The 23,637-nt window shown below is 43.2% G+C and overlaps 1 protein-coding gene and 1 long non-coding RNA gene across 2 annotated transcripts; both read right to left on the bottom strand.

The window, feature by feature from the left end:
• Positions 1 to 885: 885 nt before the first annotated feature.
• Positions 886 to 19,139, bottom strand: LOC119375565 (exosome complex component RRP42). Its single transcript, XM_037645774.2, has 8 exons — positions 18,896 to 19,139; positions 18,675 to 18,776; positions 18,452 to 18,546; positions 15,665 to 15,830; positions 13,700 to 13,770; positions 7,610 to 7,733; positions 4,714 to 4,869; positions 886 to 1,006 (listed from the first exon to the last, which is right to left on the bottom strand). The coding sequence occupies exons 1-8, from the start codon at positions 18,950 to 18,952 to the stop codon at positions 908 to 910; spliced, it is 870 nt and encodes a 289-aa protein (XP_037501702.1). The 5' UTR covers positions 18,953 to 19,139; the 3' UTR covers positions 886 to 907.
• Positions 19,140 to 20,208: 1,069 nt separating this feature from the next.
• LOC119375561 (uncharacterized) lies at positions 20,209 to 21,416 on the bottom strand. Its single transcript, XR_005180387.2, has 2 exons — positions 20,872 to 21,416; positions 20,209 to 20,316 (listed from the first exon to the last, which is right to left on the bottom strand). It is a non-coding gene; the product is annotated as an uncharacterized LOC119375561 (long non-coding RNA).
• Between the last annotated feature and the right edge of the window lie 2,221 nt (positions 21,417 to 23,637).

Genomic DNA, 23,637 nt, shown 5'->3' with positions numbered 1-23,637 from the left:
CCAGTGGTGGCGCGTGGCGCTGTTGGTAATTGCAGTCTGGAAAGAAAAACTATAAAGCAGATGAGTATAGCCCTTGCCCATTTTGAAGGAAGGTTGTAACGGGGCTCAGGAATCGCATCGCGGAGATAAGGGGAGCTAAAAAGAAAAAAGGAGAAAAAAAAAGGAGCGGTACAGCAAAGTGAGAGCTGCCAAAGGCACAACGAAGGAAAGAGCAGAGCACGAAAGAGACTTGGAGAACCGGCAGAAGGGCACCGAGCCCAGCTCCCACAAAGGCTGCAGAAGATGGTGTCCCTTTATTTCCCAAAGAACCGCCTTTTTCTTTTTTTTAGCTCCCCTTATTGCTGCGATGCGATTCCTGAGCCACATTAGAACCTTCCTTCAAAAGAGGCAAGGGCTATACTCATTTGCTTTTCTCATGGTTTTTTTCTTTCCAGACGGCAATTACCAACAGTGACACGCGCCACCACTGGACATGATGTCATCACTAACCCCCTTAAACCTAACAAGCCAAGGATGACAATGCGCCTTTGACAAAGATAGGTCCTCCTATTGAAACAGCGAGCCTGTCCAAGGCACTTTCTCCTGCTTGTTCAACCTATCCGCACTCTGTGTTTCCATCTGTTGGCTCCCATCTCGAAATGCAACAAAAAGATTTCTTACGCACTGTAGTTATAAAAAGTGTCACAAGATGTCGCCAACAGTGCTTCTGCAGCTGTCTACATTCCCAGAATTGCCGTATCCGATTAATACATGCATATTTGAACATGCTAAAACTCTCTTACTGGAAGGACAGCCTTTTGTTTTAGCACAGGCTGAAAAATTGACAGCCACAGTGACGACACATTTTCGTTGTTTATTCACAATACACTAACTGCATGAGCTTATTTTGACATACAGCAGCAGTGTGCTATAAAAGAAATCCCTTTTTTTCCCTTTTAGAACTGCTTTCAAGCTTCAGCTGTTGAGTCACTGCAGTGTTGAGAGCTATTCCAACATCTCTTCCAACCTGCATGAATAGAGTATGCACAATTATTATGTGGAGAGTCACTGCAGCCTTTGAATTTCTACACTGTGGAGCAAGACATGTTCAAGAAAAATACAACAAATTAGCTGAAATCGCCTCCTAAAACCTTTTGCAACTTTCTATCTGTGGTGACTGCTCTATTACTGCACGTGAACCTCCCAGCAACAGGATCACACAGTTACTCAATAGTTGTGGCCAATATCAAAAATTCTCTGCTACCATGCTATTACCACTACCACCATGCCCAATTAGGCTCACTTAAGCAGCTCATTGCAATAATCCATTCAATACAGCATTCAATGCAGTCACACAAACTTTTTCACCAGTTGGCATGGGACACCTCAACTTTCCCAGCATAGAATATACATAATAAAACAAGCTAATTGCAGTCTTTTGTTGTAGTACAATCTATGTGGCCAAGATGCAACATGGTAGCAAGGTGTCCTTCATACAGGGACAATTGAATTCAGGTCCCTGAGAGTGTTGTATCTTATCCACAAGATTAAATACACACCAGCCAATGGATATAAACATTTCAAAGGGAGCTCTTGAATCTATTTGATACAGTAGGTACACAATGACAACCAGTCGGACTTGAGCCATTTATCTCGGAATTTTTAACTGTTCTGGCCATGAAATTCTCACGTTCATTTGCTGCTCATGTCTGATGTATACTTTGGCAAAATACTCTGGCACGATTTTCCTGAACCCTCGGATGATTCACGACTCAGCACAAGGCCCCCTTATACAGTCGAACCCACTTATAACGATACCGGTTTTAACGATATATCGTTTATAACAATGAGAAGCTGCTGCACCGTAAACTTTTGTATGTTTTCTATGGTGAAATAACCCGCTTACACCAACACCCACATGCCGCGTTATCGGTTATAACAATGAATTCTGGCTGTTGGGTGTCCATGCCGAAACGCAATGGAATGCGAAATCCTTGAAAAAAAAAGAAGCAAACGAGAAATTCAAGCTGCTGAACCCCGCCCACAACCCCAACGTACCCCAGTGCCCCTTCGAATTTGTGGTATGCTTCACCGCATGGCGTTGTGGCATTGCAGCAAAGCTGACTTTTGAAATTCGCTACGGCACTGTAGTGGTGGTGGTTTCTGTTAAAACATGCAATTTTAGTAAAAAGTTGAGACTTCGAACAGTTTCAGTGTCCGAAACTTAAGACGTTGCCATACACTGGCTCCATAGGGCTTGTGGCGGTCCCATGAAAGCATGCGAATTTTCAAACATGTCCGAAAAATCGGCAGCTTTGACATCCTTGTAACTGATTTCTGTTGGCATACCCCATCTGATATTATAGTTTTCTCACAACAGCCTGCCATCCCCCTATTTTGCTTTTTTCCGTGTAACCCGTTTATAGCAATTATCGGTTATAACAATGAAATTTTCGTGGCACTTGAGTATTGTTTTAAGTGGGTGCAACTGTATACAGTGGATGGGAGGGAACAAAACCCTTATAAACGATTTTCAACAGCTGTGCACGGGTGCAGCCATGTTTTATCACGTGATCATAACTGGCCTTCAGCCAGCGAAGTGGCCATGGCCGTATAACACAAGCTGCTTGCAGCTGGGCGTAAGCAAGTCACATGCTTCTGCAGCAAAACATAGTTCGATATTTAACTGCCTAAAAGTTGACAAGGTAAGATGGAGACATTTGCATTTGTTTGGCGCGTACTACGCCACAGCGATAAGCGATATGTTTGTTCTACATCGCACTGATGGTGTATGCCTTTAATTGTTGTATCAGCCACCGCCAGTAGCTGTGGTTAGAAGCCAACATGGCAGCACCCATGCAGACACGACCGCCCGCTTTCGATCTGAAGTCGCGCTTGCTACTTGCCCACTGTCCTGACAGCAATAAATAAATGGTTAAATCGGCTATTGCTTTTTATCATCTCACGCTTGGGACAAAGCATCAGGTATGTATTGTCTTTATTATTGAGATCAGCTGTGTTTTTTAGCCATACCTGCTAAGCCTTATCTCGGAGGATTTGAGAGTAGATCTTGGAAATGCTGCAAAACACCGATGAATGTATTGTTCCCGAGGCTTCAGGACACAAATATAAAGCAAATAAAAGTGTAGGTTTCGAACTTATGGGCCACACAGCGCACGACGATGTGATAAATTCAAGGCGGAAGGAAACTGCATCCACAGGTGCCATCATGTTGACTCTTTTCCGGTACAGGGGGGCTATTTTGTACGCGTTCTGTGACAGAACGGAACGAAACGTCACGAGAGGACAAGCGGAAGCAAACAGCCAATAGGCGAGCTGAGGGAATTGGAGATCTTTTCAACGCATGAAGAAATATAAAATGATTATAGCTGAACATCAATATTGGCAGGCATTGTTTTTCAAAGCTTGAAATTGAAGAGTGCGATGGCTTTAATAATTTATTTGTGTTGATGCCTTGAGTGGACGCTAGGTGGTGCCGCAATTTGACAAGTCGTTCGGTGGTGGGGGCTGGTTGCGATTTTAACAAACTATCGGCGCGGGATTGGAGAAAGCCAGACACAAAGCAGGCTGATTCGATTCTCTGGCCCCAGCGCTTACGTTGCGATCCAATGCAAGTTGTCCGGAGAGCATTCTGTATCCGTTCTATCGGACAGAACGGTGCCTCTGTCCGTTTTATGCCCGTTCTTTGCCCAAATGATTGACAGCACTGCCATTTCCGGTTGCTATTCTCACGTCTGACCATCAGTCGAGCCTCGACCAATCCCGTGTGGCTCCCTCTCATGACGTTTCATTTCATTTTATCACAGAATGCGTACAAAATGGGGCCCCTGCTCACTTTTACTGGCCCAATGCATGCGTGCAGACGCTATGGGGACGCCGCGCAGACGATGTGGCGTGAGTGGAGACGTATTGAGCGGGGCTGCCAAAGGCCACGTCCTGAAACTGAGAGGCCAGGTGCCGGTGGCACCACCTCATTTAATTGTGCAAACCAGCTGCAGAAAATCGTCTATACAACCCAGGTAACTGCCCCCTCTCCTTGTTTTCTTTTTTTTTTACCGGCCACGGCAGTCTAGTGGTTATGGTGCTCGACTGCTGACCCGAAGGTCGCAGGATGGAATCCCGGCCATGGCGGCCACATTTTCGAGGGAGGTGAAAATGCTTGAGGCCCGTGTACTTAGATTTAGGTGCACATTAAAGAATCCCAGGCGGTCGAAATTTTCGGAGCCCTCCCTACGGCTACGGCATCCCTCATAATCATATCATGGTTATGGGATGTTAAACATCAGCAATTATTATTATTATATGTTTTTTTTTTTTTCTCCCCCATGCTGACCCCATTTGACACACCAAGCTATCTTAATAGCCTCCTCCTGTCCTTTCTGCCCCTGCCCCACTTGTTCCCACTTGCTCTCTTCTCCTTCTCCACTTTTGTGGTTGGGGGAGAGTAAGCAGTGTACACATACACTCTGCTAAAGAAGGTAGTTGCTGCCTTGACAAAGACAAGTTCACTTGTTGAAATGTTGGCTCCAGTGACATTTCCTGTTCAACAATTTCTCATCGCTTCAAGCCTCCATTTTTGCCTGAACTTCTGTCTTGTTTTGATTTTACAGGTGTAACAAAAAGGTATACCATGACTGTCATGACTGTACAAGTCTATTTCCTAATACAAGGCATCCACAAATGGAAGATAAGAACCCTATGGTCAATGCACACCTCAATGATGTCCATAATGTTTTCAGGATGAAGGCTCCCAGCACCACCTTTGAAGAGACTCGCAATTTTCCCAGTTGCTGTGACAGCCATTGCTAAAGAGCCCACTGCGCAGGCTTGTTCCTCTTGTGTTGCATCTAACACAAACTGTTGACCAACCTGCAACATTACACAACAACTATGTCATAAAAAATCAACACTACTATCGCAGGATATTACTATCCTGTCAACAGAACAATTTCAGGTAATTTTTATACAACTACAACCTTTGTTATAATGGGGTATTGTAGTTAAAATGAGAGCCTAATCAAGAATTTTTGTGGCACTACTCAGGGGTGTGATGTGCTGCCCAGGCGGCACTGCAGAAATTTATTCTGCTCAAGAGCACTCTCCATGCCACACTCAGTGGTTTTGTGTATTGCAAAATTTGAGCCACTGTTCAGGGAATGCAAGATGTCATGGTATGTATATCTTCTTGTTTGAGCTGCACTGCAGTAGGAATTCTGAAGAATTTTATGCATGGAAGGCTCCTTACACCTTGCTTCCTTCCATTGAGAAGGAAGCAAGGTGCTGTTCCAAATACATACACTGCACGCAAGAAGTCATAGATGCAGTTTTGCTGTGCTGGCATTTTAGTGTATGCACTGCTTGAGTCACATAATTTCGAAGCTGCAACAGCACACTGTCACATTGTGTGAATATTTGTGCAACATGTGTCAACTTATAATCATGATGCCTGAACAATAATGTAACCATCTAATCAAACTAATAAAATGATAAGTAGGCTGCTCTAGTGCTATAACTGTGAGCCCGACTAGTTCTGGTGTGCATCGATGATGGCTGCTGTTGTAGTGCTGGACACAAACACGCTTATTTGGCAAATTCACTTTTCCCGGCAGCTGTCATTGGTAAAGTGCAAGGCTGTCTCACTGGCTTTTTGAATCACATGCAGAAATTTTGCTCAAGCAAGGAGAATGATGCAGTCGCAACTGCTTTGTTTGTTTGAAATTCATCCAGTAACACATAATGTGAGAATGAATATTTAAACAACATTTTTAATCTACACTCTTTCTTCTAACTTAGGCAACAAATAGGCACAATTTGAGACCGTATCTAAACAGAATTCCAGCTCTTCAACTGCTGCAAGCCGAAAATATGACCTAATAGAAAACTGAAGCCTATAAATAACTATACCAGAAAGGTTATCTCCTTACAGAGCAATAACTGATACGTGAAATATTAGTAGTGTGTAATCCAGGCACTTTATACTTTGCATGCCTTCTTAAAGGGGCCCTGCAACACTTTTCCAAGCAATTGTCGAAAGGCTTCATTAAAAGAGCTTATTGCCTCACAAATCGACTGCTGCAAAAATTTTTTGAATCCGTCAAGTACGAGTGGTGTTACAGGGATTTGTTGCACGCTTCAAGTGCGTTCTCTCTCCTTTCGTACTAGCGAGAGCGGAGCGCGCTGAAAGCTACGGAGGGAGGGGGATGACAAGGGGGCAAGAAGATGAGACCCTTCGTCAGCGTGCGTAATGACCTTGAGCACTTTTCTTTTTTTCTCCAAACGCACGGCTTACTTTCAGAGTGATCGCAAACATTTACGCAGGCGCGTGGCGGCATCTTGTGGCGGCCACGGTAACTATGCAGCTCATGATGCTCAGGTCAGTCAATGGCCGTAGACTTTGGGTTTATGGCACAGTCAGTTGGGTTTATGGCGTCATTTGTCGAGAGAAGAGGGAACGATTTCTAGCCGACTTTGAGAATTAATTGCAAATTTCAGGCTGCATGCTGCGCTATAATGTTTGGCTTGCATGTTCTCAGGAGCACCGATCAACAGCGTTTTCTGACCATGCTAAAAAAAGTGTTGCAGGGCCCCTCTAACAGACCCCTGACAGCCAATTTTTTTTTGTGACTTTTACGCTTTAATTGGTAGCTTTATGTCTGATAATCCCAAAATTGAACTGTTAATACTCTAACATATCATATAATTAATGCCAACATCATTAATATGAGCCATTAAAGTTATTTCAATCACATTAAAGTTATTTAATCAATCAATCAATCATTACTATGAGCAATTTTGGTGTCACTTCAAAATGCCTGCCTAAAATCACGAGGAACTAGCACCCCACTATGGTGGTTGAGTGCCATATCATCATGCGCTCAAGCTTTGACGACACTGACAGTGCAGTTTTTTAATTGGGGCCCCACATGCGAGAAAGAATGAAATGACGGGTGCTGCAGTATCAGTTAGGGTGTGACACACCAGGCACATTCTCCTGCCGAAATTTCTGTCTACATTGAAACGACACGCGATGCACCCGCTTGCCAAGCACCCACTAGACTGTCAAGAGTGTGCCCTCTCAGAAACAAAAAAAGAAAACATTCCCTGCTACGGTACTTAAAACGCCACTGGTGTAAGCAGCCACGACCACCTTGAGAGCAGCACGACAACAAAGTGAGGGAGGTTACGAACAATAGCCCCCATAGGGCAACAGTTGTGGCATTGTGTGTGCCCCAACAACTTGTCTGTGATGACAACACTCACTTTATTCGCTCAACATCACGAAGGGACCCTTATCCGTGCTACACTAGCGGCAATGCCACAAGGTGCTGCCAATTCAGATGAGTACACAAACTTACTTTAAAACCAAATAAAAATATTTTAAACACAACGTTTGCCACCACGTATGTAGGACAATCAAACAACACAAACATCTCAAGTTTCGAAGTTTGGTGTCAGGGGTCCTTTAAAAGCCTGAAGAAAATAACAAACTGAAGAATACCATAACTTATGGGGAGATTGGTAGACAAAACCAACCAAAAATCTGTTTCAAGGTTCTAGCATAAAAAGTTTACACACAGCATGAAGAACAAAGCAGCAAGCAAAGACAAACCTTTGAAAGTGTAATAAAGCAAGGCACGTTTGCAGTGCTCATTTTGTTGACATCATACGGGTCATCAGAAACCTCAATTTCTGGCTCTCCATTTTCATCTACGGTCACTGAAACCTTTGGAATTCTGCAAAACAATAGGACAGTAATTATTAAGCCTCATTCAACTGTGCACACAGTGCAAATTGTTTTACGCAAGTTACTGCTCCAAATTATAAATATATCCTTCACAGATATATGCCAATCTGACAACTAATGCATCAAAGACACCACAGCTGCATAAGTGAGTTCTCACTCTATTTGTAAGCACTTTCTTTGTTTAGTGACTCACAGCTTCACTCGAATGCAGTAGCTGCATTAGAGTGCAGTCACAGCTGGCAGCTCTTAGTGATGGGCCACATGCAGGTGGGATTGCAGCACTGAAGCATCACCTTTCACCACCGTAGCCAAACCAACTCCTGGTTGACCTTGGAGTCAGAATAATGTAATCTACAATGTACGTAAACCAATTCGCCCACATCGCAGTTCTTCGACAGTAAGATGTTAGACAACCGCACAAAGTTCCTAGTTTTATTGGCTGTATATAGCATCGTGTCACGCGTACACAGGAAAGCATGACCAGATATCACTTGACGACTGCGAACACTCACTGTCAAATGCTGGCATGATGAACAGAGCAGACAAAGGTTAAAAAGTGATCTGCCAGTAATGATGTACCAGTAGTAACATGCTATTTACAATAAATGGAGTCATACAATGCAATAACAATCAGTTAAACCAATTTATCACGACCCTACATATAAAGAGCAATGGTTCAAGAGGCAATATTTGAGTTACACTGTCAATATGACATTAATGAGAACTAACAGACAATAATGCCAAGGAAAGTATAGGGGGTGTTATTTGTAGTAATCAGGATATAAATGTGAAGAAAGTAAAGTGGAAGAAAAGATAACCCGCCGCCGGCAGGGACCTAACCTGCAACCTTCGAATAACGCGTCCGATGCTCTTATTGAAAGTCGCAGCCTCGAATAACACGTCTAATGCGTTATTCGAAGGTTGCAGGTTCGGTCCCTGCCAGTGGCGAGTTATCTTTTTGTCCACTTTACTTTCTTCGCATTTATATCCGAATTACTACAAATAACACCCCCTATACTTTCCTTGGCATTATTGTCGCAAGACGGTGAGATGGGCTAGTTGGTGAACATTCATTTTGAAGCACAAAGCTTATAAGCGCACATAAAACGAGGACTGAAGATATAAGAACTTGACAGGACAGCGCTGTCCTGTCAAGTTCTTATATCTTCGGTCCTCGTTTTATGTGCGCTTATAAGCTTTGTGCTTCAAAATGCATTGTCTGTTAGTTCTCATTAATGTTGTGTTTAACGAAGAAAAACGAGCCCTCAAAAGCCACCTACTGTGAACATGATGCGTGAAAGGAAATGGGAAGGGCTTCAAGTGATGTGCACACCATGTTCATCATCAATGGGGATGGAGGGACATGCAAGTTGAGGCCACTGGACAAACTTTTGATAGTTAAATGCTGCCACTAGAAATATGCTGCAACAAGGTACAAATCAGGCTAAATGGTAACCCGTAAAAAAAGCGACTACAGCGCTGGTGTTTCCATTGCTAATGCCTTTTTTTGCTTTTCGTGCTTCGATAGCAGTCAGAATGACATCCGTGTTAAAGGGATACTAAAGAGAAACAATGAATCAGTTTAGATCAATAAATTGTGTTTTGAGAACTCTAATGTCGTTAATTTTGCCATCACAGGTTTATTAATAGAGGAGAAAATCATGTTCAAAGTTTCATTTTTAAATTTCTCGCCGAAATCTCTCTGCGTGGCGTCACTGATTTCAAAGTGTGTCTACCGTATTTTGGCGCCACTAGCTCAACAGAATTACCCCAAACTTGGTATGTTAAGTCTATGGCCCCCTCAGAGGACATTGTACTTCATTTTTACCGATTAAAAACTACGTAGTCCCTAGTAGGCATCGAAACATGTGACATCACGGCGAATGGTGCGGAAACTTCAAGGTGGCGTCGCCACCCACATTTTGTTTTTGCGCGTTTTCTCACTTACTAAGCGTTTTCTCGCCGCAAGTGTGGTGTTTTTGGTATCGTGAAAGGGTACTTTACTAATATGAGAAAAATCATTTTGCTCTTTAGTGTTCCTTTAATGAGCTCAGCTGTCCGTGAATGGAGGATAAGGCTAGCCCAGAAGTTAGCATAATGCATTGCTACAGAATACGGGTCTGGAACAGAAACCGACAAAAGAGGAATGATACTGGGGACTGACTCGAGGGTTGTCTTTCCTGCTATTCTTCCCTTGTCTGTTTCTGCTTTCTTAGTTGTTTTCTCCGCACTAGGAGGAGTTCACTGCCTATAAACTCAGAGTATGCTTACATAAAAATTCATGAAATTCATTAGGTTGTGAATGGTAGAACTTTATTGAGGCAAGTGAAATAAATTGCTAACATTGAATTTAGACTATACAGTAAGTAGGGAGTTTTAGAAATAGTGCATCCAAGCGTAATTGTGTACCAAAAGCCCCACACCCTGCTTTTATTCTTTTGTGGTCTTTTTGCATTCTTTTGTGTATGGCTTTGCATTATTTAGTGCACCCAGGTGGTTGGCATCCACTAGCTTTGGGTATGGAAAACGTAAAGATTCTCCACAGTGTCTGCCCGTAATGAGACTGGGCCTGGTAAAAAGAATTTATTTATCCGATCGGTACATATCATTTAAATTCTTCAAAATAGTTTCCTAGGGCGTCGATAAACCAAATACAATGCGATCTCCCCGCTGCAAAGGCTCCCTGAAAGTCAGCGGCCATGACCTATCTCAAAGACTCTGTGACAGCTAGTTGGATAGGAAGAACACCGTCGAAATGGTGACCTTTCTGGCTTCTCTTGAGATTTTGGAGCAGGAAGAAGTCTGCCCACCTCACATCCACTGTATCAGGACTGCATCAGCCCTGATATGAGGCCTGCAGACTTCTTCCCATTCCCAAAGCCCAAGAGAAGCCATAACGGTCACCGTTTCGATTGTGTTCCCGCCATCCAACTGGCTGTCAGAGAATTTTTTAGGGAGGTCACGGCAGCAGACTTTCAGGGAGCCTTTGCAGCGCAAGAATCACGTCGTACTCGGTGTATCGACGCCCAAGGAAACTATTTTGAAGAATTTAAATAATATGTACCGATCAGATCAATAAAATTTTTTTACCAGACATAGCCTCATTACTTTATGGACAGACCCTGTAAAGTGTAATGATACCTTAACTACAGTACAGTTCTTTACTTTTCATTACTTAGGAGCACTTAAGTGGCACTATACTCCATCTCACCATTACCGTTCAGCACTACCAAAGCTACGGGGTGTAAGCAAGCCACATGCTTGCGCTGCAAAATATAGTACCAGATATAATTACCTTACAATTCGCAGGGTTGAGACATTTGCACTTGTTTAGCACATGTCACATCGCATTTATGTCGTATTTCTGTAACTGTTGTATCAGTAACCGGTAACTGTGGTTACAAATCAACATGGCAGTGCCCATGCAGATGCAACCGTCCGCTTCGATCCGAAGTTTCGCTTGTTACTTGCCCACAGCGCTGACAGCAAGAAATAAATGGCAAAATGACCCATTGCTTTGCGCCATCTGATGACGAGGACAAAGCAGCAGGTACGTTTTGTCGTTATTGGTGAGATCAGACTTTTGTTTAGCCCCGCCTGCTAAGCCTAACGTGCTGAGCATTTGATAACGGTTCATGAATAGCGCAATATAGTCACGAATACATTGCTGTCGAAGCGTCAGGACATGAATCTAAATCAAATACAAGCGTGTGTTTGGAACTCACGGGCCACAAAGCGCACAACAACGTGATAAATTCCAGGCGGACGGCACCAGCGTCGATGGCTGCAGCCATGTGCTCCTTTTTTGGCGTCTGTTCGCTTTACATGCACAACGCGGGTGCGCAGACGCCATAAGGACGGTGAGCAGACGACGCGGCACGGATGGATACATCGCGAGGGATTTTCAACCTTTCTATTGGCTAAGGGCCCTGTAGCCTCCACAGTGCTGAAGGGAACTTCTGAGATGCCGTATAAAGTCAGAGACAACCACATTAAAATTTTCACATTATAACCTCAATTACACCTAACCCACTGCTGTAGCTTAGTGGCTATGATTTTGCTATGCGAAGCTCAAGGTTGCAGTTTCAATCCTGGCTGCAGAAGCCAAATATTGATGGAGGTGAAACATAAAAAAGCTTGTGCATTTAGATTTCAGTTAGGTATAAAAGATCTGGTGGTCTAAAGTAACTTGGAGCACAGGTTTTCTTAGGGGCAGTTTGATATGCATCAGTAGGTTCCGTAAATGCATGTAGCCTTTTCGGTAAACCACGATTCCATACTTTGTTAGTGAGCTGTCCTTGTGTGTGTGTCTTCTTCCCCCCTTTTATGGTGCGACTTTTTTTTTCTGAAATTACCCAATGTTTGTCGGTTTGAGGTCAGTTAATCTAGGCATGAAGACCACAGCAAAGAGGGCAGGTATCATACATAAACACAATAACTTTCATTATTGGAAACATTTTGGCGCGCATAGATGAAATGTTTCCAATAATGTCCTCAAACCAACTCGCCCAGCTCTCCATACTATTACAATAACTTTCCCCTAGGTGAGGATGCCTGTACCAGACTTTAAGGGCCAACATAAGTTGGGTGTTACCCACCGGTGTTGGTCCTTCCCAAATGTCCCCTACATTAAGTCCTGCTGTGGCCACTGGCACCACACATGTCGTGTTGTAATGTATGTCTTTAGCTTGTGAATGCACAGAATGACAGCCACTTCTTGATGCCTGTCAGCAAATGCAAGCTCACGATTATTGTGCAGTGCACGCACCTTTCGAAGCAGAGAATCCACAACGAAACACTGCACATGTAATAGGTATCTTGCTTGTGACAACAGCTTAGATTGATAAAGAATGCTAACATCCACCTGGCGAGAACAGATTTCTTGAGAACACTTAGAAAACATGTCTAGTTAACAATTCCTCTCTTTATACAAGTTTGGAATGCACAGTCATAGAACTCCAAATCTTTTATCTCAAGTTGGCACATACACAATGGAAAGAAAAGCCTTACTTCACAAAAAAAGGAATTTGTGTCAGCTTATGCATAGCACCAATTTCAAGTGATGTGTTTCTGGCTAGAGTAAACAGAACAATGTCTTGTTTAAAAGTTTCGAAGGCAAGGGCATGGCAAAAGTCTTCATGTGATATTCCTTTATTAGAGTTCGAAAGTGTGATGTAGACGTAGGCTTCTATGTCCTCATGTCATTCAAAAACTGCCTCAGTCTCATTGAATTCACTTATGAGCTACCCACAAAGATGACTCTCAAATTCTTTGACATTCGGCAGATTTTTCACCCACGCAATACCTGTCGGGGCTACAAATCACACAGCAATAAGCCAATCATGCCCTACACTTCTACGCATTCCAAACTTGTAAAGAGAGGGATAGTAAACCTACATTATTTAAATGCAGTAAAAAAATCCTATCTTCACCAGGCTTCTTCCAATTATCTTTATCAATGAAAACATTCGGATATGTATATTATTTTCCACAGGTATGTTTAAAGGCTATGAAATGTTGTTCAAAGCGCTTTCCAGTTTAACGTTACTTATGTTTTTCACTTTTTATAAATATTTACTGAATGCACAAGGCCCCTTTCCACTGAGCATTCCAACGCTCATGCTTGTTCAGAAAGTTCTTTGGTTAGGGGCCTAATACAAGAATGCCATCTGAATGTCAGGGCTGCAAACTCTTAAAATGAACAAAGTAGTATTCGTTTGTAAGTTAAAGTTTCAAGCACTTTATTGTTTTGATTCACCATAGCACCTAACAAAAAAATTACCTGCAAATCAGTAATTAGCTGCATTAGCTTCAGAACTTACGGTCAAGAGTGTTAGGTAAAAATGTGTGTAATGAAGTTCCAGAAGTTTGTTTAAGAGTTTCCAACAAATGAAATGCCTTGTTTGGTGACCACTACTACTATAAGGTGAAAATGAATACAACTTCTACACTTACTTGAGGTCATACAATGCTGCCTTGACTGCAACAGAAACAGCATCAATCAGGCTTCCACCACATTCCAAGATCTGAAAGGGTACCAAAAATCCATACTGGACATGAAAATCATGAAACTACTTGCAATGACAATGTGAGCATCAAACTGTGACACACACTGTTGACATTGAAAAAGCACGATATAAATGCTCTATTTCTTTTGCTGTCTGCCTACTATTCCTTCACTAAAATTTAAATCCCAATGCTGTACTGGTCATGAAGGTATCAACAAAGTCAGCATGTTGTCCAAGAGCACTGTCTGCCACTTATTTGATAATGATGATTATGAACTGCAAGCTCTACTGTCCCATGTTACTCATCTCTAGTAGCTCATGACACTTCTTGGATAAGATGTCCTCTATTCATGGAATGCATATGTTGGAGCTCAAGGAGCAGTTCAAGGTACCCAGAAGAAAGCAATTACTAGTGACTCAAAGAGAACATGGAGCGTCATTTTTCCGGAAGTTTCAATGTAGATTTACAAATATAATTTCTGATCTAAGAGACGAAAGTGTGCTTGTTTCTATTATTATGAGTCAGCGCCTTTCCATCGACACAATGACCTGAAGGCGCATTCCGGTCAGTTGTCGGCCTCTTTAACCGGTCCCTAAAATGATTTTTATAAATTGTGTTACCATTTTGGATGCAGCATTATCGAATCATCTGCATCATAAATAGAGCGATATGAAGTGTATCAAGGCAGCTACAGGCAACTGACAATTACCCTCCCTCTTAGCACTTTTTCTCCTCAACTCCATTAAGGTCCGGATCCACACTGGCGACTGCTGCGCCTCACGCAGCCATAGCTCGCAGCTATCGCCAGCGCATGGTTGAGCACTATGCCACCAGGTACCACTACGATATTGGCAGCTGTAGGCCGCTGGCCACTCACATTTTGTTCTCCAGTATGTTAATAATCTGCAAAAATTAAGAAGCATGCTGACAAATTAAAGGTCTCTGACAACGATCACTGTCAAGCATAAATATGGGAATTGTGGCGGCATCATCGGGGTTGATGGAATGGCCACAAATGTGCAGGTCCTGGCATTGATCACATAGTGAGAGCCCAATGCTCACTGTACCGATGCACTGCAGCAACACTGCTTGCCAGCTGCCTTGCACAGGCACACGATGTCGCAGCTTGACATGTGACCATGGGCGTAACCAGGGTGGGGGGGTTCAACCCCCCCGAAATTTTTCAGTTTTGCTTGCGTATATATACACGTGCACATACAAACGCATGCATGAACATACATAAAGTATGGTTGAACCCCCCGCAAAAAAAATTTCTGGCTACGCCCCTGCATGTGACTAAATGGTAGGTTTGCAGCCCACAATGCAACAAAGGCAATAAATGGTGCCATATAAAAGAAAAATCGAGATCAATACTGGTTGAGGAGCTGACGTCAACACAGAGCACGTTGTAATACAGGCAGACGATGCTTGCTATCCATCAGTTGCCAAGTGTAGTAGTAAATCGTGATCATATTCTCTTTCTGATACTGTTTCAAATTATAAAATGTTCCAATTATAATGAATATTTGTTCACAGTAAATTGGAAACATAAGCCGTGACATCAACAAGCCGCCCGCGTTCGTTTGCCCGCGTGGTGTCGCTCACCCGTAAAACGTGCCATGGGCAGGGGCAGCTGAATGGAGTGCCACTAGGATCTATAGTGATTCAGATTTAAAACCTCATAATAAATTACAAACTTTATCCAGAGAGCTTAACCTGGTCGGCTAATGATCCCAAGGACATGCTCTACCAGCTCAATGCACAAAATCGACAAAACCATTTCAGGGTCCCTGTAAGCAAGTTTTCTTTATCTGAGGTACGCTTATATACTTCGACTATAACAAACTTAACAACCACGTCATTATCAGCTTGAAATAGTGTTCTGGTCTGCTTGCCCAGGAATGTACATACCAAAACATCCACATAGAGGACCCATGCCTGTTGACCAGGAACAACTGCCAAAGATTTCAGATCAAGGCATTTTGGAGAGCTGTAAGTACGAGCCAAGGCTGATCTGATTTCAGTAGCAATCTCTTCTCCGCCTCTTCCTTCAAACACAGGGTCAGCATTGGCAGTGCTGAAACAATGCAGGGAACTCTTGTAAAGGTAAATCACATTTACATTTGCACTGTGACAGCATTATCAATGCTTTTCAAAAATACTATATTACAGCGACCCAGAAAATATTAAAGATCTATCCATACAATAAACAGTGTAGCAAGTTAATAATAGTTCCCATTCCACAATGAAACATCAAATGAATGCCTCTCTTATCTCTCTCTTATCTGCTTATCAAATGATAAGCAGATAAGAGAGAAAGAGAGAGATGAGGGAGATGCGGGAAGGTTTACCGAAACTGAAAATTCTGATTTGCTTGTGCAGGCAGTACAGGAGGCAATACAAACTAGGATGCGCAAGACATGGTCCCGACTTTCAACTAACATTTTATTGCTTGCACCAGGCATATACCATAAAGATTTCTGCAAAATCAGGGTGAAAAAAAGCAGTTACGCAGGTTCACTCACATTTTAAAAAATTACATGAAAATTTCAAGGATACATCACTTAATATGTTTCCATAAGGTGAACTTCATGGCCCACTGTTTTAGGTATGTAGCACCATTATGAACTTGACAGTTAGTCATTGCCAGATGCGTTTTTAGCACTGTTGCCTTCTTTCCAGATGATGCCACCCTTTCGACCACTGAACAAAACTGAAATGCAGCCCTTCCTGAAGTTTATTCAACCTGTCTTGGGATTATAAGTCGACAGTCACTACTATAAGTCAACACTCAGCATAGTGGCTTAAGAAAAAGCTGGATACCAGGTGCAAGCAAATTAGGAAGGCCAAATGAGCTTCAAGTGATACTCCCACAACAGAACATGAATGACGGTGTGGTATTTGACCACCATGTCTTTCTGGCCACCACTCAACATATGAAAGTAGTAGTAACTGTTTACAAACCTCAATTTAACCAAACAATCATTGATTAATTTGTTCATTCCTGCTTTTGCTGATATCCATGCTGAATCTATGGAATTTAGTTTGTCAAATGCAGTGGGCAGTCACTCAGCATTTTTTTTTTATCCACTGATGGTAAATCCTTTAGCAGAGAGAAATATACATAATTACATTGTGCTTGGTATTTTAAATTGGGCAATGAACAAGGCTAGTTGGTGTAGTCATAACAGCTGCTTTGTACAGGCTTTAAAAATAAGCACTAAGGAAAATGCAGACAAGATAGAAGTTCAGGGGAAGATGGAGGCTTTTAGTGATGAAAAATCAAACAGGAGATTTACCTAGAGCTAATGTTTCGACAAGAGAATTTGTCAAAAGACAAGAGGCCTCCTTTGTCCTTCGACGCATCCTCTTGTCAACACGCTGACTCCAGGAACATTCTGTGTTCAATGATTTTTCAACACTAAGGAGAAGGAGCGCATGTGAACACAAGTGCAGACGACCATCTGCCTATCTGTCAGTGCTGAAAAGGAGGATAGTCATATAGCTTGGAGCGCCTCTACACACAGAAGAGAGATGTGACACATTTAAGAAATGCGCAAAGGCGTAAAATTCAAGTACACATTTCCAAAAACTTTTTTGCATTTTTGTATCTAAGTTTTGCACTGGCAGCCAGGCACCCACACACTGGCAGTATAAAATAACCCCGACAAGAATACTATGCTTTGGCTCAACCCAACCAACAAACGTGGAAAGAGGCTACTGCTACAGTCACTTCGAAAATGTATCCACAAGATTGAATAAAGCATGACTTCTTATGCTTATGGGCTCAGGTGGCCAAGATCACCCAAGTGGTATTTTCATCTTGAGAGGTGGACATTTGTTAAAAAAACTCTATAGAGAAGTAAAGCAAAAAGCCTACACAGGATACTGAAAACACACAAAAAAAAATTGCTATTCTGTTATACCTTCGATGTTTCAAACAGATAAATAGAAGGGCCAACCAACACAAAGTAAACATAAGTAAACATAAGTATGGAAGAGCCAACAGACCATATGAGGTATGTAAATTTGCAGACTCCAGATATGCTGCAGTGCACAGCATACCCCTACGACTTTCGTGTTGAAGGGAGTATGCAAGAAATAGGCAGTGCCTGAACTTGTGGCTAAAAGAGCATCAGTAAAAATTTTGCGACAGGCTAGATGAGAGATGCTTGGCACACACATAAGGAAGTACAAGTAACATACAATTTGGTGGAACTATAATTTCCTGTTAAAAAGAAGATGTCAAAGTATATACAATTTCTTCAAATGGTTTCAAATGTCTTACAAACTAAGGGAAGATGAATGTGCCAGCAGATGAGAGTTCGAGGGATGCAGAAATGTCCCACTTTCACACGATTTAGTTCAGTGCATACATCCAAAGTATAAAAAAATTATCTTGCCCATGTGCGCCTTCACTGGAATTATCCAGGCTTTATTGGCATTATCCATTTCGAATTGTCAATTTTCCCTCTAAGCTACTTGTTTCTACTTTTTTTTTTTACCCTTGGTGAATGGCTCTGTAAACCAGTAGCTTCTTAGCATTCATCGTGTTCTCCGTAACCTTAACGTATTTCTGAAGTCTATACAACAGTTACTGCCGTGCTTAGTGTTATTAACAAAGCTCCAAGTTATGCTACACCGAACTGGCCCTTTCCGACCCAATCCGACCGCCCCCCCCCCCTTTTTTTTACTTACCAATCCACAAAAAACTCGATGCGGCCTAGATGTGGAGCAGAGGGATCAGGTGCATCAAGTTCTGCTTTGATTCCAACTAAGATGTCAGTGTTTGCCTGCAAGATGAGAATGTTAACGGCTGCTAACTGTAAGATGTCATGCACGTTTCAGTTAGGCAACGTAGAAGCTAGGATAAAAATGCAGCGACACGGGCATCCACGTGTTGTTTCAGTGCAGTACGAACCAGCCTGACGTGTGAAGATCCACTGCAGTTGGATACTAGGCCAGTTTCTAGTTCCAGGAATCGGTACTCCAGACAACTGCGACCATCGCAACGCAAGTTTTCCTGCAAGTCAGTGGAACCATTTGTGACGATGGACTCAATGCAGTAAGTTACGCTTTTGTACGGCAGCAATAGTACATATTCACGCTCGTCAAACTGCACTACCAGAGAACAAAACGTACTTGTATCCCATGGACAATGTAGATTTTTTCTGCTTCACTTATGAGTATATCAGACATTGTCACGAAAGCTCAGTTGCTATTATCAGCTATGAGTAAATTTAGTTTGCAACTTAACGCAAGTTCTGTTCTTTCTTCCGTTCCGTTTCGAAAGTTCGTCGGCGGTAAGCCAGCGCATGGGGAATACGAAGGCAACAAACACGATCGCCTACAGACACACATGCGCGCAATTCATGAATGCCGCCATGATACCAGCCCGCGCTTTGTGATCCCGCACACAACTATAAACAAATAAATATTTGCTGAACAAATATCGATCGCTGAGAGTTGTATTTCCATTTTTAATTTTTTACACGTTATCTCGAAGATTTAAAATACGTAAGCACTAAATACGCTAATGCACTCAAATATCTTTTCAAAAACATATTTCTCGCTTTCTTTGCACTCGTAATTAATTTCAGTTATTTTATAGAACTTAGTTGTTTAAGTTAGTTGTAGGTATAAAGTTTATTTTTTTTTTCGACATAGTCGTCATGGCTGCTCATGGTTCATGGTTGCAGGCTTCCTCCATGGTTGCAGGCGTTCCCGTAGCCCGGCAACGTGCAGTCGCTCTGTCGGTCGTATGCGTGCATATATTTTGTTTAGAGAATTCGTATTTTATTACGTATATTAGGAATAAGGCATACTTTCAATAAAATAGCTGTATAAAGCATTGTCGCACCATTCTGACTTAAAACACGGTCGTCGCCTACGGCTGCGTGAAAGTGTGACGTAATGAGCAGACGATTATGGCACGGCAAGCAGTTGAAGAGGCCATCGAAGTCAGTGTTACCTCGATCAAGGACGTTGCTGTTCGATGCCTAGACCCAAACTTTTGGAGTAGTTGTACAGCAGCGCTGTGCACGAGCGACTCGGAACCTTTCGTGAGCGCTCTCGTGAAACACTTGTACAATATCTCTGCAAAGTACCACGAATGTGAAGCTCGTTTGCCGACGAATGCAGACAGCGAAAATCCGCATTTCGATTGCCTGTCGACTACAACCGTTGTTTTTGGGTCTCAGTCATCGCCAGAGGACGAAGACACATCTGACTCCGGTAGTGCGAGTTCGCAATCCTCCAATGGTCTCTCGGACACTCAGCAGTCACAAGGAAGCCAAACGTCTTCGTCATTATCACCTCCTGAATCGGGAAGCTCCGACTTCGATGATTTGTTAGATTTATTATGACACTTACTTGAACAGGTACTGATGGTACACCGTCACTTAGACCCTACCTTACAACCACTCCAGGGTCATGATGAACACAAATATAATGAATGCATGTGTACTCAAATACATTTTATTGTATTCTGTTAGCTAATGCTTCGTGCGGTGACTCTTGCCCAGGTTTCCAGTGGATGCCAGGCATGGTGCAGGTCTCGGTAACTGCAACAGTAAAGACAAATGACACTTCAAGAGAACATCTCTGCCAATGCAACAGCCTTGAGCAAACTTCGCGTACGGCACATACGAAAAAGTATCAACTAGCGTAGTTCTTATCCAGCATTAACGCAGCAACATTGCAATAGCCGACGTTTGGAAGGGCACTACGAGGCCTTGAAAAACTAAAAAACTTAGGTTTTACCTCTGTTCTACATGCGCAGATAGAGTTGAAAAACAGAAAAGTAGAGAAACAGAGCTGTCTATCCAATCTTCAGCAGTGCACGCTCAGCATGTTGAGCGCCCACCCACATGTTCGTTCAGTAATTGCACTTGCACCTTGCTTGCGAACCTAGAACGTATTCTAGGTTCGCACGAAAGGAAAATAGCTCAACTGAACGCCAGTAATCGGTCTAAAGAGCACGACTGATGCTTCCTTCGTCTCTTGTGTAACTTCCGACAGACAAATCCCGATCCAATAGAGCCGGCAACACTATCGTCATTTTCCATCATCAGCTTCGAGGAACGGGTTTTACTAGCACAAGCACGAAAACAACTTACGTTAATCCTTGATTCCTCTGTACTCCCTGAGGTGAGTGAGTACCCACGCTGGGTAAGCGAAAATGGCGGTTACGATAACAGAGATGTGAACCACCTTTTCGGGGGTCGACATCTTTATGCCTTTCGGCAGCGAGACCGCGTACGCATTCACCGACGTCGAACGGGTCTGCATTACAGCGCTTCGAAAAACGCTGGTGGCCTTTCGTAGAGCACCGTTCATCTTCAGTCCTTGCGTTTACGCAGTCGACAAGAAATACACAGCCCACAGAGCACGGGGCGACGAAGAACGTTTCAAGGTGGTTGAGGTGATCCCGGTGATGCGCAGGCGGAGTGCAGTGGCTGGCTGCAGCAGCGGCCGCAACGCCGTAAGTGACGGCGATCCCCGCTAGAGGTAATCGCCGTAAAATGTTTTCGTGCTCGTCGCTTCAATATTATAGCTGAAATTTTGCAGCCAAATTGGAATTACGGCCCATACTGCTTTATATAACACATAATCGTTCTAATGTGACCACATAAATGTGACGCTTTAGCTATGAATCTCAAAGGCTATGCTTTTACGCATTGAGTTTCATGCGCTTTTATGAAAACGCGTCATGGCCACCATGTTTCAGAAATTCAAAAAAAAAATAATAATATGGGCTGCGTGATTAGGGACTGTAGTGTTGACTATCATAATGTGACACTACTATGCATGGATATGATTATAGTGTACTAGAATATTCTAGTACACTATAATATGATCATGTGGAATGGAACGAACGAAGCGCCAACGGCCGATCGTAGCGGAGGCGCTGCCGTCGCTACTGATGTTGTCGAGGTGTCTGCATTTGGCGCGCGACGCAAACCTGTCTGGCTGGTTGTCGGGTTGTTTGGGGGGTTTCGATTCGCCAGATTAGATGCTGTTTTAGTTTTATTATGGCGAAAGCCTTAGATGCCTCATCAAACGCGAAAATTGACCGTCGCGTCAACACGAGTGATGCATAAAATCATCATCACGTGACGACATCAACGTGACGTCACAGGTTGCCAAAATTTGTGACGTCACATGATCACATTATCGCTTGCTCAAAGGTAGGCCGACCACGGAGGCAGTCCAAAGCCACAATAGGTGCAGAAAGCTTTTGGAGGCGAGCCAGGGAGGATCAAATTAATACATCGACTGAGAAGCGAAAGAAGATGGCTTTCGCCTTCGAGTCGTCTTAGGCGTATGCATAAGGGACCCTGTGAGTTTTTTAAATGCGAAGCATTTCATAGCGAACCTCAGGTACTTTGGGCGTTTCTATCTATCTATCTATCTATCTATCTATCTATCTATCTATCTATCTATCTATCTATCTATCTATCTATCAGCCGCCTACGTCTGGGCGCTCTCCTGGTCGTCTCCATAGGTTGTAATATACCAAAATTGGCATAACAGAGGATCAATGTATGAACAACACGTTTCACTGGTCATGACATGAATAACGCAAAATGCCTGTCGCGTACGTCATGAAACCCTTTCTCTCAGTCACGCGTGGCACATACCCGCATACCAGAGTTCATGTTATGCGGGTATGTGCCACAAGTGATAAAGAGTCTCAATCAACACAGTAACCGCTAACATACACATTGACACGCGAAGAAAGCGATAACCAACTTTAACCAGTGTTCTTTAACGTGCACTGACATCGCACAGCACACGGGCCTTTATCATTTCGCCTCCATCGAAATGCAACCGCCGCGGTCGGGATCGAACCCGCGACCTTCGGCTCATTGACCGAGCACCGTAACCGCTACACTATCGCGGCAGACGCAAAGAAATTGAGGAAGCTGAAGACAAAATAGCCCTGGAAGTCGCTCGACTACCATCCACTCGTTCACGTGGTCCGCAACGTGGACCACGTGGATTGCGCAACAATCGGGGTCAGTGCTTCCAACAATAACTATGCCAAGGGGACCATGCCCCTCGTCATTGCCGGTGACTTGAACATTGATTTATCAAAACCCAACAACGCCTGCTTCTTACACTGCATGAAAGACGGCTTGGATATGAACAGGTCATCACAAGACCTCGTTGCCACGTCCAGGACAGGAGGCATTATAGATCATTTCTTGGTAAGAGTGATCCACGAATTTCACCAGCTGTACTATACCTTGCACTTCACTACACTTAGACCCCTTGTAGCCGCGATCACGAACGGATTCGATAACAAGTCCTGTCCACCTGCTGGTGGTCACTGATCACGGTGATGATGACCTTGTTCAAGAATTCTCAAAAACCCCTTCCACACATGCACACGAGTTCGTGAAACGTGCATGCGTTGTCCGTTATAACGGAAAAGTATAAGCATAACAAATGAAACGCAACTGTAACAACTGTAACTGCGAGTGTAACGTACGCGCAGCGCGCCTGTGTGTGCCACTCGACTGTCTATATATCTAAAGACATTTTTCTGAAGAAAGCTTAGCTGCGAGTAGTGCCTGTCCTATGCATCTGTGTTCCTTCTTTGTCCTGTTCGAATCCGTGCTATCCAATATTGAAGAATATAAGCACTACATATCAGCTTCCCATGTCTGGTGTTGGTAACACCCATGTCGCTGTTGGCATCGTTGCGCAACTGTAAAGAACTGGTTATGTACCACATGTGCGACTCTTCAACATATGTGTGTGTGTATACCATTTGCACATTTCTCTATAGCGTCATTCCGTCACGTTCTGCTCAGTGTGAAAAATTACGCCACAGTAACTTTCCCGCGCATGATTCGCATAAAATCGATTCCCACGGT

The sequence above is a fragment of the Rhipicephalus sanguineus genome, chromosome 1 (genome assembly GCF_013339695.2).
Source record: "Rhipicephalus sanguineus isolate Rsan-2018 chromosome 1, BIME_Rsan_1.4, whole genome shotgun sequence".
Classification (NCBI taxonomy): Eukaryota; Metazoa; Arthropoda; class Arachnida; order Ixodida; family Ixodidae; genus Rhipicephalus; species Rhipicephalus sanguineus.
Note: the sequence above shows the minus strand (reverse complement) of the source record. Positions and strands in the feature narration are given on the sequence as shown.